This window comes from Buteo buteo, chromosome 1 (genome assembly GCF_964188355.1).
Source record: "Buteo buteo chromosome 1, bButBut1.hap1.1, whole genome shotgun sequence".
Lineage (NCBI taxonomy): Eukaryota > Metazoa > Chordata > Aves > Accipitriformes > Accipitridae > Buteo > Buteo buteo.
Window position 1 is genome coordinate 69,757,131 of NC_134171.1, and position 20,863 is coordinate 69,777,993.

Here is a 20,863-nt window from a genome sequence, read left to right on the forward strand (position 1 = left end):
AAATAAATTGATAATAATTTATCTTGTACATATATTATTAGATTTGTAGAAATAGGCTCAAATTAATTTGTTTTTTTTTCTATAGTTTGAGCAGCTTTTGGGGGTTTTCTGCATTCTTAATTTCTCCACACAGTCGTGTTTCATAGTTATTTCCTGAAAATTATTTCCCTCTTTTTCTTTGACTGGAAAAAATATTAGCCATGGTAACTGCAATAAACAGGTTTGTATAGCGAATGGTAAAACTTATATTGAATGGGGTTTACATCATTAGCTGTCAGGGCTGCAGAAGATGAGTAGTTAACTGAGTAAGTAATGTGTAACATTATCATTGATGGAACATTTCTTACTATTAAGCCTTCAAACTCTTATTCAGCTGTCAACACATGGGCACTTTCTGGAGCCAAATTCTCTCATGCTGTGCACTGCCTGCAGCTCGCCTGAAGCTCAACTTTGACTAAAAGTGTTGATTTCGCTTCTTTTAGCCTTGTTCTCATTTAGCGTTAAAACCTGCTTAGAGTCTGCCTTTTATTCTGTAAAGTACACATGCATGTGTCATCCCTCGCACACTTCTGATGTGAAGTTAAGGCGCTCAAAAGATATGCTAGTAATCTTAATGAATAATTGATTAGAAAGGAGTCTGGCAGTGTTAATTGTGAGGTGCAGCTGAGTGAATGCCAAAACAAAAGCTCTTCTAAATGTTTCCGAAAACCTTGTAAAGTCTTTAGCATTGAGCAACAGGGTCAGTGCACTGAAGTGGAATTTAAAGGGGGTTCTTGAATGTAATGGATTTTGACTTCCCTTTGTCATGTGCCTCAGTGCATCATTGATTGAGCACTCATTTGTTAAATCAGCTGTATTTTTTGCCATTTGTCAGAGCATAGACACTTACTGCAGCCTTTTTCCCTTTAAACACGAGTTTCTTGTCTTAATAAATCACAGGTGTAAATTAGTTTTTATCTAAGGTGATCAATTTTTCAAGCAGAGAGGCATGTGAAGATGGTCACAAGGAAACACATTGTGAGCTTTTATTTTCTTAACTATTAGAAGAGAAGGGAAAGATCAGGGATAAATTTTAGCTGAAACATCGATAATTCATGTCTTTAAATTCAGCTCCCAGCAAAATGCTCAGAAATGATTTTATTTGGAAAGCTCTAAATGGTGTGCATTGAAAGAGTAGTTCAAGGTAACTGGCGTTCAGTCAATTCTTTAAGAAATGAGCAAAGGAAACCTGAGGGTTAAGGCACAAGCAGCATACTGTACGTTTGCAGTGATGAGAGATGCTCTCTGATTAGTGGAAAGGCTAATTACCTGGAGTATGCAGGAGCACTGTAGGTGCCATGCATACCTGATTAGAGTTCTGACAGCAGGGCAGAAGAAAGAAGACCTTGAGAATGTGCCAAAAATATCCCTTTATGTAAGCAGATGCTATTATCCTTGGACGAGAATAGTCGCTTATCCAGAATGGTTATTGCTGCTAGTAATAAGTATTCCACGGATGGGCCATCAACTTCTGAGAAATGTACATGTACTGTATTTAATACAGCAATTACTTGTCAAATCTGGAAATGTTCATCTTGATGCTCTGTGCTTGCTGGATGAATGACCAAATCCAATTTATTTGCCAATTGTCATTGCAGCTCAGGGTCTGAGTGAGTAGTCAGTGAGGGACTGAAAACAAGCTAATGTTTGGAGTTTTTTCAATGTTGATACTAGTAATGAAGTTAGAAGGCGTTTCTTGGTTTCATCATTGAGTAAGAGTTCTTCAAAAAACGTATCTATGGCAAGGAAATGCAGAGAGCCTTAGAGTTCCTGCTGGGTATAGGCTTAAATGTTAGGTATGCTTGGAAGTCAGCTCTTTGGAGGATTATACTTTTAAACTTTTTGGAAAAGATTTGAGGAGGGGATAAAAAGAAAGAGAAGAGAGGAACAGAAAGGAAAGAGCCTCGAGAAGGCTGGGGAGGAGAAAAGCCAATCACGTTGACAGAAGGATTTAAAGCTTCTCAATAGCATAGAGTGTAGCACTGTAACTGCCTAGATACAATTAGAGTGAAGAAGGATGGAGAAACAATCTTCAGCTCTGACACCACCTCTTTTGTAAAACAAACCTTTCTGCAAGGTGCAGAATGCCTTCTTTTTCTGGGAGGAGCTGTAAACGCTCAGCACCTTCAGGCTTGGGTCTACAATGAGCAGCAACGTAAACGTACCACAGAGTTGCCGGCGAGTTCAGTGCATTTTTTTGTATCGTGGTGAGTCATGATGAGAAATTTAATTTTGACTGTGACCTGATAAATATGTTTTGTTTTGCTGGCAAGTACACTGCAGTGACATGCTAACATTGCAAAGGCTGTGTCCCCCCTGCAGCAGAGCCTCTTGCTCCTAGACCCACTCTACAGGTAGCTTGCAACTTAAGCAGCTGTTTTCGCTTTTGCTACTGTCAGGCGCTTGGGGACAGTTTCCTTTCTTCTCTCTCTGGCTCCCTAGGCTCTATCAAAAGTGTGAATCTGAAGCCGAACAACATAAAGCTTCAGTCCACATCTTTGCTCAGCCTTTACATGTACATTTTCCTGGTTTGAGTTCTTTTAAACTGCAGCTATCAGAAAGAATAAAATAGTGCATCACCTAGTAGAGTACTGAAGTGATCATCCAAGCAATTTTCTTCTCCCTGAAGCCAGACAGCCAAAGCTTTTTATTACTGACTGACTGAACTTACTGTGTCTGTCTGTCTAGGTTGCTAGGCCACCTTGTTGTCATGATTTGTTGATGTTGGAGGCTTTTGATTGTAGGCAAACCAGAAATGCTAATTTAAATATAATATTTAAATTTTAAAAAACTCTTACATAAGATATAAAAAATAACCCAGCAGTTTTAGATTTTTTTTTTTTTTTTTTTTTTTTTTTTTTTGGTGTTTCTGTGTGTGGAAAGTTGTAGTAGGCATCTGGCAAACTGATCCTGGAACTCTTTAGTTCATGTACCTTCTCAGTAAAACAGTGTGGTTAAAAAAAACACTTTTAAAGTCTTTAGATAGCTTGCAGCTCATTTACAGCACTAATATTGGGAATGACCATCCCAAGTTGTTGTTACATTTAGCCTACAGGATGGTTATTTCTGGTCTGTGTATGAGCTAGGCTGATGTCCTTTGTATCCAACCCAGAAATGAGAGGGATGATGGCATTTTTGCCTTTTAATAATAGGGCCTTGATTTGCCCACTGCAGTGTTACACTAACGTGCGTTATGTGCAGGTTATTTGCATTGCCTGTAATTCCTTTATAGGTAAAAGAAACAGTTATGTGTAATTGTAAATAACCAAAGCAGTTCGTTTTTTACACTATTGCCTGTGAGAGAATATGCAGCAAAACTTCAGGAAAAAAAGTAGGAAATTGAGTCTTTTTCACATAGAAATTACACTTAGAACGAAAAGAGCTGATAATAAACTGGTAGTGAGTAAACTGGTGAGTAAGGATCCCTTCTCTGATGAAACATACTTTTCGGACCTAGGCAGCCAGGAGCTGTTTTATTTCTCATTTGTAAAGTATCATTTGCAGAATGTGAGCAGAACCTGTATTTAACACCAAGCTGAGGCTATTTAACCCCGGCATATTATGGGTATTAAAACTGCCCTGTAATGGGTAATTATTAGTTATTAACAGCTAATACTGAGTTGGATGATGGGTTGTTTTTTGTAATTTTCAAAATGGTTACAGCTGGTAGATTGCAATGATGTGTAATGCTGATTATTAGGTTGCATATCTTGATTTTCTTAGATCAATGAGGCAAACAGTGCACCTGAGAACTGCGTTGAAAATCAGGTCAGTTGTTAATCTTAAGGTGGGTTAAATCTTGCTGCTCTCTCCGCAATTCCCATGTTCAGGATAGAGATAGCAGGTGATTTACTTATTGTACAACTTCTCCACAGAAGTCCTGTCTGCCACCCGCCAGATGAAACAGTTTATGAAAAGTGTTAGGCACACAAAATAGACACAAGCAAATCTCTTGTTGGTTAGAAAATCCTAGAAATTCTCAGTAAGAATTAAGGGCCTTAGGGATATGTTTTGTCTCTTCAGCTAGTAAGGTTCTGTGAAATGTCTGTGGCATGTCATTTAACTGAGTAATTACAAGGGATTTCACTTTTAAAAGGAATGTATTCTACTTGTAGAATGAGAATTATTCTGGATACAGAGGACTGGGGCCTTTGGAAATTTAAGTACACAAATGGTCTAATCCCGTACTGTGAACTGCCAGCCTTGCAGTAGTTCTTTGGGGAGAGCTGGGGCAAAGCCTGAGGAGGAGTCAGAAAGGAGCTACCCAGGGAGCTGGGATTCCCTGAGGACAGAGTCGACTGAAGACTCTTGCCCTGAAAAAGGGAAGGTGGAAATCTTGGATAACATCTTTTAGTTGTTCCCTTGTTTTACCTCCTGTAAAGTAGGCAACACCTTCCAAGTTAATACTGTCTTGCCATTTGAGCTCTTGGGAGCTCAAATCAAAAAAAGCCTTTCTTGTGGGGGCTGTGAGGGAAATATTTTCTCTTCATTTGGTTCCAGTCTCACATGCCAGCTCCCTTTCCTGCCTAGGCAGTCTCTGCTAGACTAGGACTGTTTTGTTTTCAGAAACAATTTTCCCCCTCTGGAAATATTCTGTTATGTTACTGAATCAAAGATCCACATTTCAGGGCAGATGATTTAAATGCAAAACCAGAATTCATATCAGACAGGGGAAAAGCAGGCTCCTTCTGACGGCAAGTTTGAGCAGCATAACCTGTACAGGAAATTGAAGTACAAAGCCAAGTTTTGTTTGCCGCGCCCCCCCTTTTCTTCCCGCCCCCCCCCCCCCCCCCTTTTTTTTTTCAACCAGTTCTTTGGGCTGCCTCTGCCTGGGTTTTTACCTTTCTACAACTTACCTGCTCCAGTACGCCCGGAGTGCGCTGACATTACCATTCCAGGTAAACCGTGACGTGCCATCTTTGGCAGAGGATGCTCCACAAAAGCTCACCGCAGCGGACACGGGCTTCGGTGCTTGTTGCCACGCTCAAGCTCTCGGCAGTACCTTGCCTCTCGCTGTGCTCCGGTGAGGTGGGCAATGCTGGGCAGCCTGACAGCCTTCCTAGGCGGCACTCCTGTCTCCTTGCAAGGGCAGATGGTAGATGTGAGCCAGGCAGTATGGTCTTGTGGAGGTGAGTTTCAGGGAGGTGAGGTTTCCTCGGACCTGCCAGCTTAAAATCAGTGTAGATGGAGCTCTTTTGATGTGACAGTACTGTAGATTCAACCAGTTTCCTGCATGCTTCAAAGCGGTTGTCAGTTTCTTTAGCAGGTGGAATGAGCAATTTAGGATGCTGTGCTGAGGGACAGGCTGCTATAAGCAATACCTTGGCCTAGTAGGTCATCTGCGACTTGAGTGATCGCATTCAGTTGAACAAATGCACCATTCTTTTGTCTTGAATGCGAGGTCTGCATCTGTATCTAGTGAATAACATATTAAAAAAAGAACATCTTTGAAGCAGATGGTAAAAAAAAAAATACAATGTATTCCAAGACTCGTATGGCATTGATAACAAGAAGAGAGGTTTTAGCCCATTCTACTACATATGAACAAAACCCTGCATTTTCTTGTTGCAGATGTGCATACTGAGCACGTTAAAATGTCTATTAAGCAGATTGTCTACTCCGCAGGGATATCCAAAACAATGCAGAAGTTTCATGCTCTCAACCCTGTGTTGGGGCAGTAGGCTAAAAAAGGGGTGGCTGAGCACTTGCAAAACCAAAAAAATAATGTCAGTAGGAGAAAAGAAGCAGGTTTTAGTGTTTGTTTAGAATTGGTAAAATGAATAATAATCAGTCTAGTCATGCTGAAGTATATTTGGAGTTAGAATTGAGAAACAACTTTTCTGCTATAAAATAATTTGGTAACTCTTTAAACATAAAAAAGTTTCTTTTGAAAGTAAATGACCTTAATTTAATCAGTTAATTTAAACAGAATCACATTTCTGTCATTTGGGGTTTTTTAACCTTAGTTTGCTATAGTGTGTACTTGTAATTTTTCAGGCAGTTATTTTATTATCTGCCACAGAAAGGTGGTTTATGGTCCTTTTTCCTTATTCACAGTCATTAATAACATATTCAACCCATGAACGTTCAGCGATTTATGCACAGTTCTGTTCAGCTGAATACTATGATATCCCATTCTAACCAGTAAAAACAGTTATCGCAAGATAACACTAGGTCAGAACACAGAGTAGGCTGTTTTAAATCGTATTACCGGTTGCTGCTTTGTGAAGATTTTCCTCAGTTGTGTTTAAACCGTGTGCTTTTATTTGCTGCTGGCTTCTAGAAAAGATGGCCTGGCAACCTAATTCAAATTGAGACGTCTTGCTTTTAATGCCCAGTTGAAAGTAGGTGCTCATATACTTTCGTTTCTAATATAAATTATCTAGTTCCAGGCTTTTTGGAGACAAGGCTGCATCTTCAGTTACATCTTCCAAAGTGGAGAATATTTACTCATTTACTACAGAAGTTACTATGGAAGTTAATGTTTTAATTAATTTTCTTAATGCAGGACTTACTCTGGAATTTATGCAGATGTAGAAAGCAAGAAAGATTTGCGTTTACAATCAGTTTAGTTTGTGTGTGTCCTGTAGACATTTTGTAGTCTGCCACCCACCCTCCCCGGGGGGTGGATTGGTAGTATACCAGCTGGTGTGTTCTGTTTGTAAAATGTGAGATAATCACTCCTGTAAGACTACAGTCCTGATGTCTGTAGAACTGTATTTGGGAACACTGAAAAGAAAGAATAGATACAAGAACCACCTCTTTTTTTAAACATTGTCTAACTCATTTATTAGGATCTGCATATGTGCCATCATATTTTTTAATAATGCCGTTGCTTTCATTGACTATGTGTGTATGTATTTGCATGCATTAAGTTTCTTCTTCAAGAACAATTTTATCTGAGACTGAACTTGATGGATTCCTAGGAAAACAAAACAGTTTTTTTCCTTCCTCTGTTTAAACTTGACTCCTCATGAGTATGTATTCATTATCTTAAAATAGAAGCAAGCTCCCCTCCCTGTGCTCAGAATCAACATTATTGTTGAATTCCCAGGCCTAGGAGAATACTGGTTGCATTACAAGCAATAATTTTCCGTTCTGTATGGTGGAAGAATCAATCAATTAGTATGAAAAGGGTTAATCATATTACCCCTTTTTAAATACCCCTTCATTTTGTCTGTCCTGTGTTTGTAAAAGAAGACACAATCAAATGGCAAACCTGTGTTTTTGTTCCTTTTCAAAAATCCCTGACAAGCCCATGACACAGGCTACTGCTGTAGCTGTACATTTCTATTCATTATTGATGACTTGGGGCCAGGCAGGCAGCACAGAACACAAGCAATATAGATTACCATATTGGGGGCTGGGTTTTGGGGGGTTTGTGTATACGCATGCGCACACGCACATGCATGTGTGCATTTTGGTTGGGTTTGGCCTTTGAAATACTCAATTCTGAGAGGAAATCTTATCTGGGAATAATAGTGGAAACAGATTGAATGAGCTTTGTGATTCATTTTAGTAAAACAAGTCAGGGCACTTAGACTAAAGGAAAAAGAGAATGTCTGAGTGAGCTCACTCTGAAACTAATTTATTAATAGTTTAACTTTCCAGCAGAGTTGGAAATGATCCTGAAGGGTCCTGAGCATCATTTGCCCTGGGGGATTTGGAGGGCATTTCTCACCTTACAGAGTCTAGTTAGCACCTTGGCTGATGAGACCTTTTCCTGACGAAACCAATGTAAGCTAATTTATCTGTAACAATAATTATAGACAAACTATGCTGTTGGTTTGATTTGGGGGGTGTGGGGGGCGTGGTATCTCATTTCCTGGATGCCACGGACCAAACTCACATTTTGGGTGAATATGAGAATTATGCCAGCACTCCAGTGATATAAGCAGTATTTCTAAATAGTAGATCACCAAGAGACCTTTGCAATGCTAAGAAAGTGTTTTTCTACTACTGATTCATAATTAATTCTTATAGGTTTTTATTGGTACAACACTCCTGCCCATTATACAAAGTTTTTATTTTCTTCCTTGTGTCAAAGAGGGTTGTACTATGTTTCATACTTGCACTGTTTGAGGTTCTTGGCTTGAAGAAAAATGAGGGAGATAGCAGTTTATTTAAACATAGCATTTATGTTAATAAAATGAAATGCACTTTGGTTCATATATTGATGGTGTGTTTATACAGAAACTGTTCTACTTAAATAGCTTTCAGTTACAAGGAAAGCTATAGAAAGTAATAAGTAGAATCAATTTTGATAACTGCTTATAACTGCTCATTTCTGTAGTATTTGTTACAGCTTTTCTCTTAGTTTTCTGTAATTTTCCCCTTACGCTTCTGTTTTCTTTCGCACAACTGATAATCATGGCAGGAAAAGTTAATTCACGGTTTAGTTTATTCACAGGTTATTGTGTTAAAATATTGTTTAAAACATTTAACAGAATAAAATAACTGAGTCCTAGAGGGTGATTAGGTCCAGCTCACAAGGAAGGACAGAATAGGCTTGTAGAGACCTTGCTCTGTTGGATCTCTGACTTCGGACATCACTGTTTCAATTCTGTTTTACATGTAGAGCCCTTTAAATTAAGACTGGTGTAGAGCATAAAAACTGCTTTCTCTTGTTTTGGGAAGGAGAGATGAGAAACCATTCCAGTCAAAGAGGGGCACTTAGCTATTCCAAAAAGCAGTGTCAGTCAAAGCAGAATGTTTGCTTAGCATATTCCTTCCATTTCTGTGGTTCTGGTTTCTCTTGTTGTGACTCAGTACTCTTTAATGTGTTTCAAAATATGGAATCAACTATGTGGCTAATTTAACAGTACAACAACTTCAGTGTTAGAAGGAGGTTCTTTTCCCTGGAAGGTCCCACAGCACCATCTAGTGTGCCCATCCTTTCATATTGCCAAATGGTTTTGTGATAGCAGAGGTGCTAAGCCTGGCACGTTTTGCTAGTAATAGTAATGTCGTCTTAGTAATTAAAATTAGGATTTTCTGGTTACTTGACACAAATCCAAATCCAGGAGAAATTTAAATCCTTTGTAACTTTCTTCTGCAAGAAAACAGACTTAAAAATTAGATGGAAAAATAACTTTTCTTCTAAAATGTGTATGTTACTGCATTTCTGTTTTCTACATACAAAACAAAGGAGAAATTGTGATGCATCCTTAACACTGCACTGACATACCTTGCACTTAACATGCACCCCGAAGCATGTAACTGTAAGTTTATTATATCCTTATATTAAACTCTTTATCAAGAAAGGGCCATGCTTACACTTGCAGACACCCTAATCCTACAAGCTGTGCGTCCTTCCTCCTCAGTCTCACTGAGGTCATGTTGTACGGTGTGGGAACCTGCCTGCATTGTAGAAATTACAGGATTGTGTCAAAGTGATTTTTGCAAAGACAAGAGGATCGCTCTGAAAAATGCATGGGTGTGGATGATTGAGAAGTTCCTTTCTCCCTTTAATGCCTCCTCTAGGGAAGGCCCACCTAATGGCAGTGTATAAGTTCAGTTCCTATGCTGACATACAGAATTACAGTGATCTTGTTCTCTGCTGACACCGCATGAGAAATAAATTTGAATAGCAACAGACAATGGTTAATGAGCTGGAATTAGGAAAAGTATCGTGCATATGAGGAGGTTTTAAAAGATTCTTATTGAGGTGGGACGTAAAGGAGAGGAAGAATATCTTGAGGCCAGGAATGATGGTCAGCAAAAGCAACTGAAGAGGAAATGGGAAACAGTTGGAGCTACAGGCTCAGCGGTATCACTGAATGCACTGAAGGTGTTAACAAGACAGCTGACTTGAACTTGTTGCACAAGAGAGAGTGGCACAACAAAAAGTTGCAGGAAGGTGTTACAAGTTTGAGTGGGGAACGTGGCTTGACGCATTCCAGACACCTGAGGAGAGGCCCACCAAAATCTCCTTTGGTCACGCACAGCACTGCAGAGCTGCTGCAGTACCAGGAGGCTGCAGCACTCGGGAAGCATGGCCAGAAGCAGTTTCCCCAGCAGCACTTTTGTTGTATTTTCTGCATCGTTCCAGATACTATTCCAGTATCACCTGCGAAGACCCGAGAAGTTTTTATAGTTGCTTTAAAACTGCAGGGTCCTTACTACTGTGTGCTGAACTATTCTGTTGCTGTGTAAGAAGAAAACTTCTAATGTGTTGAAGATGCCCTCTGCTGGGAAGCCAGGCAAACTAGGCTTGTATGGAGTTTTACCTTTCTGAAATACTGTTTTCGTACTCTTGGCTTAACTCTCAATTTGATACTGGAACCTCAAGTCTCAAACTTACTGAAAAAATTGCTTCCTCCTTTTGGTTTTATTCTTTACACTCAGTCTGTGACAAGTGCAGTAGTGTTATGGCCAGTAGTTCAGATGGCTTGCTTAGTTTCTAGGTTCTGTTGTGTTGGAAGAACCAAATTCTGGCTGCTTGCATTCCTTCTGATTCCATTTCAAGTTCATACTTGCTTAAAATGTGTGTGAGAGGAACATCTGCAATTAGTAATTATTAATAAATAGTGGAAATGCTTTTGATTTCTACTATTACCTGATGCTAGTATGCTTTTTAATTTTTTTTTTTTTATTTCCTTTCCCACAGTAGAGGCCACTAGGTTGATACAACAGAGCAAAGATGGTACAATGTCTGGAACAATTCACAAAGTACTATGCATAATCTCATAGTTGATATGAAATCTGGTTTATTTTGTCCCCTCTGATAAAACAAAAGACATTTTGACACAGTGCTTCTAATTTTACAGTTTTGTTGTTATTGGCCTAATTGGATGAGTTGTAGCTATTGTTGTGGTACTTATTTATAGTTGTAGTTGAATTGGGGTTATGTAGAATTGTATTTTCAATTTTGTATTGTAGTTCATTGCCTTGGTGTTGTAAAGTGTTTATGAATTTAACAAAAATGTGTGAATTTAACTTCATGCTCTTTTCAATATCTTTTCAGATTTTTCCTATTATTTATTATGGGGAGGATGGGTGTATTTAGCATCCTAAAAAGCATCAATTCATAAGCGTTTGTTCTTCCTAGCATTCAGATCAGTCATTTGATATAAAACAGGACAGTACAGAGCTAAATTACATATTTTATTTTGAAGTCCTACAGTTGTATTAACCTTCTCAGAAGTAGCAATATCACTGGAGTAGCTGACAGAAAAGCCATATATGGTAGGAAACTTCTAAAGGCCTGTATTTTGCACCTGAAATGATTTTGAAAATAATTACATTGGAAAACAAAAGGCAAGTGATTATTTGGCGTCAGGAGCTTCTGTGATGTCCATGGGGGAGCAACACAGGGACATTGAAGTTGCGTCATGGGGCAATGACTGAAATTACAAGCACACCAGAAGGTGCAGTTCTAACTTAATCTCTGAGATTGCACGAGATAAACCCAAGCATTTACATCATTTACATGGACATGAAGTTTGAAAAGGGGGAAAACATATGTTTTATTGTGAAAATCTATTTCAACATTTCATTCAACAAAAATTTGTCATCTCCAATGTCGTCTTTAAGTAGGAACAAATGAACAGCATAGTTTGTATGGCCATGCTTACACAAATATTAAAAACTGTTTAAAGAACCCAGAAAAAGATTGTCTTAAATAGGCTCCTGCAGCCACTTGATCCAAATACTAGTGCATAACTAATTTCTGAGGATTTTGACTGGTTATCCAGGTATGTGAAAGCCCTGTTTCAGCCGTAGGAGTCATTCTTTATATGATGTCTAAAATTAAGATTACTGCAAAGCAGTTTGGCATGGGACTATACCTTGAATGATTTTATTCAAGAGGATGCATAAGGTGGTATTGCAGGTAATAAGCAACGTTTTACACAGGTGTCATGTCGCAATGTGGAATTGTGGAGCTGTGACCAGTCTGGGGGCTGAGGGCAGGGGGAAGTCTTATACTCCTTCATTTGAATGGACTGAGAGTTGGCTTTGAGTGCTGTCGTGGTCTTTACAATCTCTATCATGTTCTTGAAAACACTGAACAATAAGATTTTTGACCGTTAGGAGAGCCCACTTTTATTCCTTTGTGATGATACCAGATTTTTTGAGAACATCTGTTTATCTGTATTCTGTCAGAACTTTGGTACTAGCTGTCTGTTGCTCACAAACATACCTAATTCAGACCTAGTAGTACTTTTCCAGAGGCAGGGTTCTCTTTTTGAAATGTAAAAAACTATAAAGTTGTCTGCAAATTTGTTGAAAACAAAATAAAAGGAAAAATAATTTTTTTTAAAACACACTTTCAAGCACAAAAGCAAGGAAACAAAAGACATAGGAAGAAATAGAAATAATAAGTGTTTCAAGGTAAAGTCTATCTCTCATGTTGTAATCAGAAAAACCACACAGTTTTGGGTTGGGGGGGGGGGGGGCTGGGTGTTTTTGTTTGCTCTTTTTTTTCCAAAAAGTGCCAGGGACTCTTGAAATAAAACTGCATGAGAAATACTGCTATACACAGATGAAGATTGACTTTCAGTCCTCATTCGTGCTTGTTTTCTCATTAAATTACCCAGAGTTCATAGCCATTTTTCTCGCACCTTACACTATCAGTAGGAATGGAAATGTTGCCCAGTTGACATTTTACTAACCTTTATTCAATTTATAACATAACGCTGCTTATACTTTTGCTCCTTTTGTGTCCTGCTCTGATGAAGCATTCAAGAAGATCTGTAGCTGTAAGCATGAGTAGATAATTGATTTCAGAAAATGCAAATTTGTTCAGAACCTTGATTACACAACCCTTTTTTTTTTTTTCTTTCTAGCCATACTTCTTAAGACAAATCAGATGTGACTTTGGTTAAGGTTTTTTTCACTAGTAATTGCCACATGCATGTCATACTGATGACCTGTAAGAATGAAGAAAAATTGCATGGGAAATTTGTGGGTAAGGGAAAGGAAGGAAAGTTCACATGTATTTCATGCCTCATTACAATAATCCTTACTCGTCTTCTACCATGTGTCCCTCTGGATCTGTGCCCACCTTCCTCTTACTATTTGCATAATTTCTTTCTTAATGATTTGCCATCATAATTTCAAATCCATTATGTTACTTCCTTTTGCTGTCCGATTTGGCAGCCAATTACATGTATTGATTCTACATATTCTTTTGGAGAATAATCACCTTTTAATATCTGCTCTACAGCAATGCTGTACTGGATGAAACATATAGACGACCTCTTAACATCTTTATCTATACAAGGCAAATAGCAATTAAATGGGTCTCCAAGTATGTCCTTGCTGTTAAAGTGTATGTTTACGCACATACTCGCACACACAAACCTATATTTAAACTCTCTTAATTAAGACATGTTTCATGACCTTTACTGTTAAAAGAAATGTGTTTACACGTATCTGACTATTCAGGCTCCTATGTTGTATCAGTGTCTCAGGTCAGGCTGAGATTTTTCTTCCTTTTCCACTAAAATAATTGAAATATATTCAGTCAGTCTTTCACATCAGAGGTGTAAATGGATTTCTTGAAAGTTTTTCTGCTGATAGCAAACAGCAGTCACTTTACAACTTTGACTCCATTGTGGGCAGCAGTCGGAAAGCTTAACACTCCACCCGAACTTTGAAGATGCTAAAACTGTGTAATGACCTTGCATTCTCAAGGGCAGATGCTCAGCTTCTGCTGGAAGTGCTAATCTACAATCTGTTTATCTCCATACACTATGTATTTGACAGCACTTGCCTAGGAAGCAAGGCAGGGAAAAGCGTAGTCAAATTTAGTTACTTTTTCCTCTCTGATAGTGTGAGTGTCCAATGGACTTACAAACGATAGTCTTTGTTTTAATTTTTAGCTTCCTTAGTGCTTTTCAGCCTGTTGTAGTCTTAGAAAGCAGCCACACTGACGGTGTCAGAATATGCTCGTCTTTGTGAGGCCTCTGCTAGTGCATGAGCTGGACTGTGTAAAGTTAATTGTTTTCTTCCACCTTTTCTTTATTCCAAATGAACCAGATTTTGGTTTTACCTTCAAAACCTAAGTCATTGTCTGTATTTTCTATCAGTCGGCTTTAGACTTAATGTGCTCTATATGTTATTCTTTAGTAGGTATTAATTGAGACACATCACATAATGCTTATGAGCATATTGAGGAGCACGTTTCTAATGAAGAGGTAACGTGTTGAAGCAAGGCAGTGTGTGTAGGGAAAGGGAATACCTTTTGCTAGACAGATATACTGTAGTCATGTAAACCCTTCTTCAAATTTGGAACAGGAACCTGAAGAGAAGGGCTTTTGGGCATAAAAGCACATCAGTGTCTTTAGGTAACATATAAATGGGCTTTATGTGTCCCAAGTTTGTTCTTTACCAACTGCATCAGTTGGTCCGGTAACAAAGGTTCCCTCCCCTAACAAATCTCACCTTGCTTGCACCTGTAAGCCATGACAGTCACCACAACACTAATGACTGAAAAAAACCCTTTGGTTTTAATGTAATTCCTGTGGTTTTTCAAACCAGCGTTCCTTATCAAAATAAAACATTAACATCAAATTACTCTGATTCATCAACAGCATCTATTTTTTAATATGATCTTGTCTGTTCTGTCAGGTAATTGTTTAGCTTCCCAAGGAATTGCGTATATGTTGCAAATGGGAAACTTCAACCTTGTAAATCCTTTCTGTGGTGAGGCAACAGGAAACTTGCTTCTGTGATTATTAAGATCACCAGGTTTAATAGCAAAATTTTGTAAAGAATTGCTAGAATTGACCTTTTGAATGCTGGATTTTCAACAGGCTCAATCAGGAATCTATTTATGATGTATACTAGGATTCTCTTCCTCTCTGCTTAAAGAATTGTGAAGAAGTGTTACTGTCACAGAGGTAATGTTTCCTTTTGTGACATATGCTTTGATTAGCAGTGGCTGTTGCCCATATTGTTAATATCACCAAGCTTCTAAAGCAAATATATACCAAGTCACAGGTCCCATCCTAAAGAGGAAGGGCACCATCTTTATTTAAAGGGGAAGATTGTTTTAGTTTGTTTTTTTTACCTTTGCATTTTTTTTTTGTAGTGTATAAAAGCGCTATTAAATATATCAAGGCATGAAGCGCGTAAGAGATGACTAATGGTGCTGAATCAATGAGTTCCTTCGGATTTAGAGGAGAGCTGGCTGTACTCACCAGCTGACAGCGTGCTTTCTTCTCCCTACACTCAATGCTCATTTGGAGTATAGTATGTTTTTGGCGTATCGCTTCCCGCTCCATGCATGCTCTTCTGCACTCATGTGAAGGTCTGAAGGTGGAACCCTGTTGCCGTGGTGTTCTGCCACCCCAAAATTACATAATACTTAGGAAATACTCAAGCACTTGGTAATATTTGAGCTGTGCAGTGTAGTTGTCAATGGAGAAAGGGGAAGAAGGGGAAAGTCAGGCTCACGTATTCTTAGTAGTAGTTCATAAAAGCTGGAGTTTGGTTGTTGTGATGAAGTGACTGTGTTGCATCTGTGTTACACAGATCTTACTGTCAGTTCTCCGTTCTAAGCATCATAGATGCTACTGCATGGAAGTGTCAGTTCAGCTCTTGGCGCCTCCTCCCTTCTTCAACTTTTGGTTCTTCCTCTACGGCTGGTATACTTGAACACCTATATTTCTTCGTAACTGTTACCTGCATTTTGGTCTGGGCCTCCCTGTAAACAGTGAGTGACTCCCTGAAGCAATTCTTACTGCTTCTACTTCTTCTTTCTACTCTTTTATGATCTATCTCAGTTGTGACATTTGCAAAAAAGATAAATGATTATTGATAGCTAGGCTGTGGGGCAGTCAGATATGGCATGTATTATTTATTTCAAAATACATTTTGAAATTCTGCAGAGCCTTCAAGTCGCACAGCTTAACTGTTGCCTCCTCAATCCTTCTTGTCTGCTATCATTTGTGGCATTTACTTGTTGCATTTTGTTTTAAGAGCACAATAGGAACTCTCTGTGCCTAATGGGCTGTCTGGATCCATGACTTTTTGTGGACCCAGAAAGCAAATACAAAACTAGTCTTATAAGTTTTTTCTTTATATTAGCTTCCAAAAGGTTGAAGTCAAGCTGTGTTGCTCAAGGTTAAATGAAAAGCAGGGGACAACAGCTTTTTTTATTCGATTGTTTTTCACTTGGAGATAAAATCAAACAGAAAATAAACATCCTTTTAGATGGATGTGAGCAAGTTTTAGACTTCTGTCCTTTAAACAATAAAGTTTGTGAGTAGCTGAAAGACTAGTTATTCTTGAGACATATCTGAATGAAGAATAGTCTTGGCTTAGAGAAGTTCTGAGCAAGCTTTGTGAATTAGCATGCATTAAATGATAGAATCATTTTATTGAGCAATAATAAAATATTGAAGTCAGATGGAAGGATGATGGGGAATTGCTATTTGCAGCTATGAAACTGATGCATGTCATGTTAACTCCCAACCCAAACAACTCATTTTAAGATTTGCTCTCATGAAACTTAAAATCCTCTGTTTTGTCCAGTCATCAGCTTTAAACCTGTTCCTTGTCACTGATGGCAACAAATCTTTTTGCTTGTGTCTGCCTGGGGGATGTGGAAAGCTGAGGTGGTCCTGTGTGATTAAATTAGATGAAAGACTTGCCTTCTACCAGTGAGACGCAAAGTCTAATCAAGTGAAATGAGTTTTGAGATCTCAGCTCATTTCCTTCGGGAATATCAGTTTACATTACACAGTCACGACACCTAATTCATCACGGTTGATGTGGCTTTTGCGCAGAAGAGGACCTGGGACTGGGTGGCATGGGACTTGATCACAAGTCTCCCCCTAAGGAGGAGCAGCTTAGTGAAGTTAAGATACAGCACAGTGAGAGGAGAGCTTTAATATGTTTTTTAAAATAAATGATCTATATTTCTGTATATCGGATCTTTTAGAATAGAAGGACTTAGGTCCAAAATGGGGGAGCTAGAGGTAAAAAAAGATACTTTGTACTGAGTATAGTTTATAAAATGATCAGTGTACAGATATTAAAGAACGTACGCAGTGAAGAGCAAAGTTAAACTTCTTGTTATTTAATTTCTGTGATGTTGAATGATGTTTTTGTATTTCTGTGCACTAAGGTACAAGTAAGGAAGGACTATTCTGCTTCCCTGACTAACAGACTTTTTTGTTTCCTTGTTTGTTTCTTCCAGGGCATTGTTATAACTCCACTTCTGCTTCTGCTTTTTGTAAGTATCTTGATCTTAAGATCTCTTTTTACTCAGTAATCTTGCACCTGTTGGACAGTATATTTAAGATATAAATTTGGGTGATTTAACAATGCTTAAATAATGAGGAAGATTTTTCTGGTCAGTATTTGAAATAAGCTGCCTCCCAGAAAGGGCATCAAAGTGTGTTGCAATGAATGCAAACACTACCTGCACTTCATTCTAAGAGGACCAAAACCTGTTGTTCTTGCAGAATTACAAAAACATATGCTATTAGTCAGGCTAGATAAAATACAAACACTTGCCAAGTAAGATGATCACTCAGGAGATCTCTTGGAGAGCTTTCACATGCAAGAGCTGGACAAGATCGTACTGATCCAAAATGGATGTCAGGCCAATTGGGAGAGCACTGTTCAGATAAACACAGCCTCGCTCTTGGGCAACTAAGCCCGTGGGTATTTTTGTGGTAGAGGTTAGTGAGATAGCAGCAGCAGCAGCAAGACAAATTACTGGAGCCGTTGTGTATCACTAAATGTGATGCTCTTCATTCTTGTTAGTTCAAGATTTCTTTTTCAATCGTTAGCCTTCAGTCAGGGCCTTGGTTCCTTACAGTTCATGGTAGAAGAAAAGGGCGAAGAGCAAGCTTTATCTTCATGTTGTAAAAAGGTATGGATATTAGTCAGCATACAATGGGTAGTGGTGCTTTAGTAAGTCCCTTGCCAGTTAGGAAGTCTTGGTGCTGGAGGATTTGCTGGCACAAATGTTATGGTATGGTGCAAGTTACTGAGGACCGTGGCTTTGTGAATAGCGGGGAAATAGGCTGAAGCACTTCAGAGATTTTAGGAAAGGTATATATTGTCTTTTATGTTTATCTTACTAATTGCATTGTATGTAAGGCAGCACCCTGGAAAGGGGGGTAAGTGTGAAGTTATTTTGAAACAACTTGTAAGTGGCATGCAAGTGGCACACTGTTTACAGTAGGGATGCTTAAGCAGCATATGTACTGTATACAAATATAGCAGTGTATACTAAACCGGGATAAATAGTACTGGGAGAGTGGCTGTAACATTATAAACTACTGCTTCAGTAAAGCTGTGTAGGAAGATTTTTATTTTACTGTAACAAATTGTAATTCATCTGATGTAGCTATGTTTACAGAAGAACTGCTTTGACCATATCATATATATCAATACACACCAGCAAAGCTTAATATAGCTGGGACCATAGACTTACTGTAGGTTGAAAAAGATAACTGTTCTAAGAAAGATGGGTGTTTTGTTATTCTTGCACTGAATGCATTGATTCCAGATGGTTTACCTCACTGTTTTCCTGTCCTCTTCCCTCCTGTATGGAACATGTTTCTTCCACAGGCATTCATCCAGAGACCTGTGCCTTTGTTTCTAAGTGACTGAAACTTCAGCTCTTTTTACTTTTGCTCACTGGCAGCTTTCACGCTGCTATTCCTCAGTGAGTTTTGGTGCTCTACATAGCCAAAAAGGATATTTTTTGTAGAAATTGAAATGTTAAGGAATGATGTGCATACTTTTTCAAGCAAGATAAAGATCTTTCCTTTGGTGACTTTGTGGACAGATAACACGTTATTCTGTCCTATGAATTGCAGTTTTCACTGTTACTTCTCAAAAGAGGTGGTAAAACTTTCTGTGTGCAAGAACAGGAAGGCAAAGTGTATGCCTCTGTTCTTCCTACCAGCCCTGGAAACACTTGTATGAGAAGTGCACATTAATTGTTGTACAGTTTGTAACATGACTTGGAGCTGCTGTTCTTGACAAAAACACACACATAAATTATTTTTTCATTGGAGTGATAAACAAACTAGTCTGGGGATAGGGGGAGTTACAAAAGCTGCATTTTTTTTGTCACAAAGCCCAGAACTGGAGGACTTCTCTTGGGGTATATAAATATTTAAAACTCCTTGAGATCTTTGCTGAGGACTTGACACATGAAGAGCAGCCATTCTGGTCAGTCTAGCAGCACATCTTGCTCAGATGAGGTCCACCTTCTCTGAAGGTTCATTTTATTCAGTGGCAGGCATTTAGGATAGTGAACTAAATGTGCATGCCCTGATGCACTGTTCCTGTACCCTGGCAGTCTGTGGTTTGGACTGCTGAAACCTTTTTTTTCTCGTGAACCTCTAATTTTCCTTTGAGTTTCCTTGATGCATCTGGCCTGCTAAACATGTAGTGGATTCAAGCACACAGTTCACATGTTTCTGTTCACTTGTTTACAACCTGCTGCTTAATCATTTCATGTGGTACTGTGTAGTTACTGTGGAGTAATTACTGACTAGTAATTTCCTGGTTATCTCTTCTGGACCATTCATTAGTTTCGTCATGCAACTTAGCCTTAATACTTAGTTAATAAAGGGTGGAATTTTCAAGTTTCAAGATAAAACTCTCATTTACCTCAACAGTAGCTGACCTGGGCTTCTGAATACCATTCAGGGACCTTTGAAGTCAATGCCTTCAGTGAATTTTAATTCCTGAATTTGGTACTCACGAGCATTAACTCTTCTACAGAGTCATACTACGATGGTCTGAATGCTATATTGTATTAGTGATCCTGTTTGTTAGTCTCCCTGTATAGAGTGCATAAAATACCCTTAGTGCTGCCAGAAATAAAATACGTTGTTGTCCATTAGCTTGTTTTTGTCATATAGCTTAACCTGCGGTAGCAGTTATGGTTTAAATTTTGCCCCATGTGCACCAGAGAATATAATGTTCTGGACTGCCTTTTCTGTTCATAATTGCCTAGTAATGTAAATATAAATTGTCTAAACAACATTGATAAAGACATGTTGAAGCTTATAATAAATAATGCATTTAATGCAAATAATTCATCATCTTAAATGAATGGTGTTGAACATAAGATTGTCAGTTACATTTCTGAAAATGGTATTTCTACTATGAAACTTCTGGTGTAAAGTGTACTCAAAAAAAGAATTCTAAGATGTTCTGATTGGTTTAATGAAACCTTAAATACTGTGCACATAATTACTAGGCTGTACCCTTGTTGAGGGTGCCTAGCTAGGCTTTAAAGAATAGCCATCTTCACCATAGATACCTCTGACTAACATTTTACCTAATCAGAAGCTATTCAGTCTGGCTTCCAGATGCATCAATCTGCAATATCATCATCCTCATGTTAACCCTTATTATTAACGGTTAGTATGTTATATTCCCAGCAAAGATGTTATAAACGGGCAATGTCTATAAACTGTATATAATTGATTAGAGTTCATATATGTGGTGAGTAGGAGTGTTGAAACAAAGTACAGTAAGATACATCAGTTTCAAGTTAACACGGGGTTTTGCTGTTCACATTCCTTTGCAACATTCTGCAGTGTTTCATTAATGATGATTAGGAGGCTGTGTACCAAAGCATTCAGAGAAGGATGCTGTCTGTCTTCTTGTCAGGTCATATACTTAGCTGAAGCCAGAGGTAACAGATTGATCATGAAATTTTTTAAAGCAGAGAAATAAGTTTTTTCTCAGAGGCATTTGGGGGAAAAACCTCACCAATTAGAAATTGAAGTGTAGACTAAATTTTGCTTTTAGAAATAACTATATTGCTATCAATAGATAATGACTACGAATAGGTTAAGTAATGCCTGAGGAAGTTAGTCACTTGGGTATGACTGTC

At 38.5% G+C, this 20,863-nt stretch overlaps 1 protein-coding gene across 6 annotated transcripts in view; it reads left to right on the top strand.

The window, feature by feature from the left end:
• SLC10A7 (solute carrier family 10 member 7) overlaps positions 1–20,863 on the top strand; it is a 157,213-nt gene that overhangs the window by 85,943 nt on the left and 50,407 nt on the right. For 5 of the 6 annotated variants that reach the window (XR_012651569.1, XR_012651571.1, XM_075035240.1 and 2 more), the window contains one exon: positions 17,189–17,224. Coding sequence is in view for 3 of the 6 variants with exons in the window: in XM_075035240.1 (XP_074891341.1) it covers positions 17,189–17,224 (36 nt within the window). In the remaining 3 variants the exon portion in view is untranslated. Of the gene's footprint in view, positions 1–17,188; positions 17,225–20,863 lie in introns of those variants that run through there. The other variant, XR_012651573.1, reaches the window with a different exon arrangement.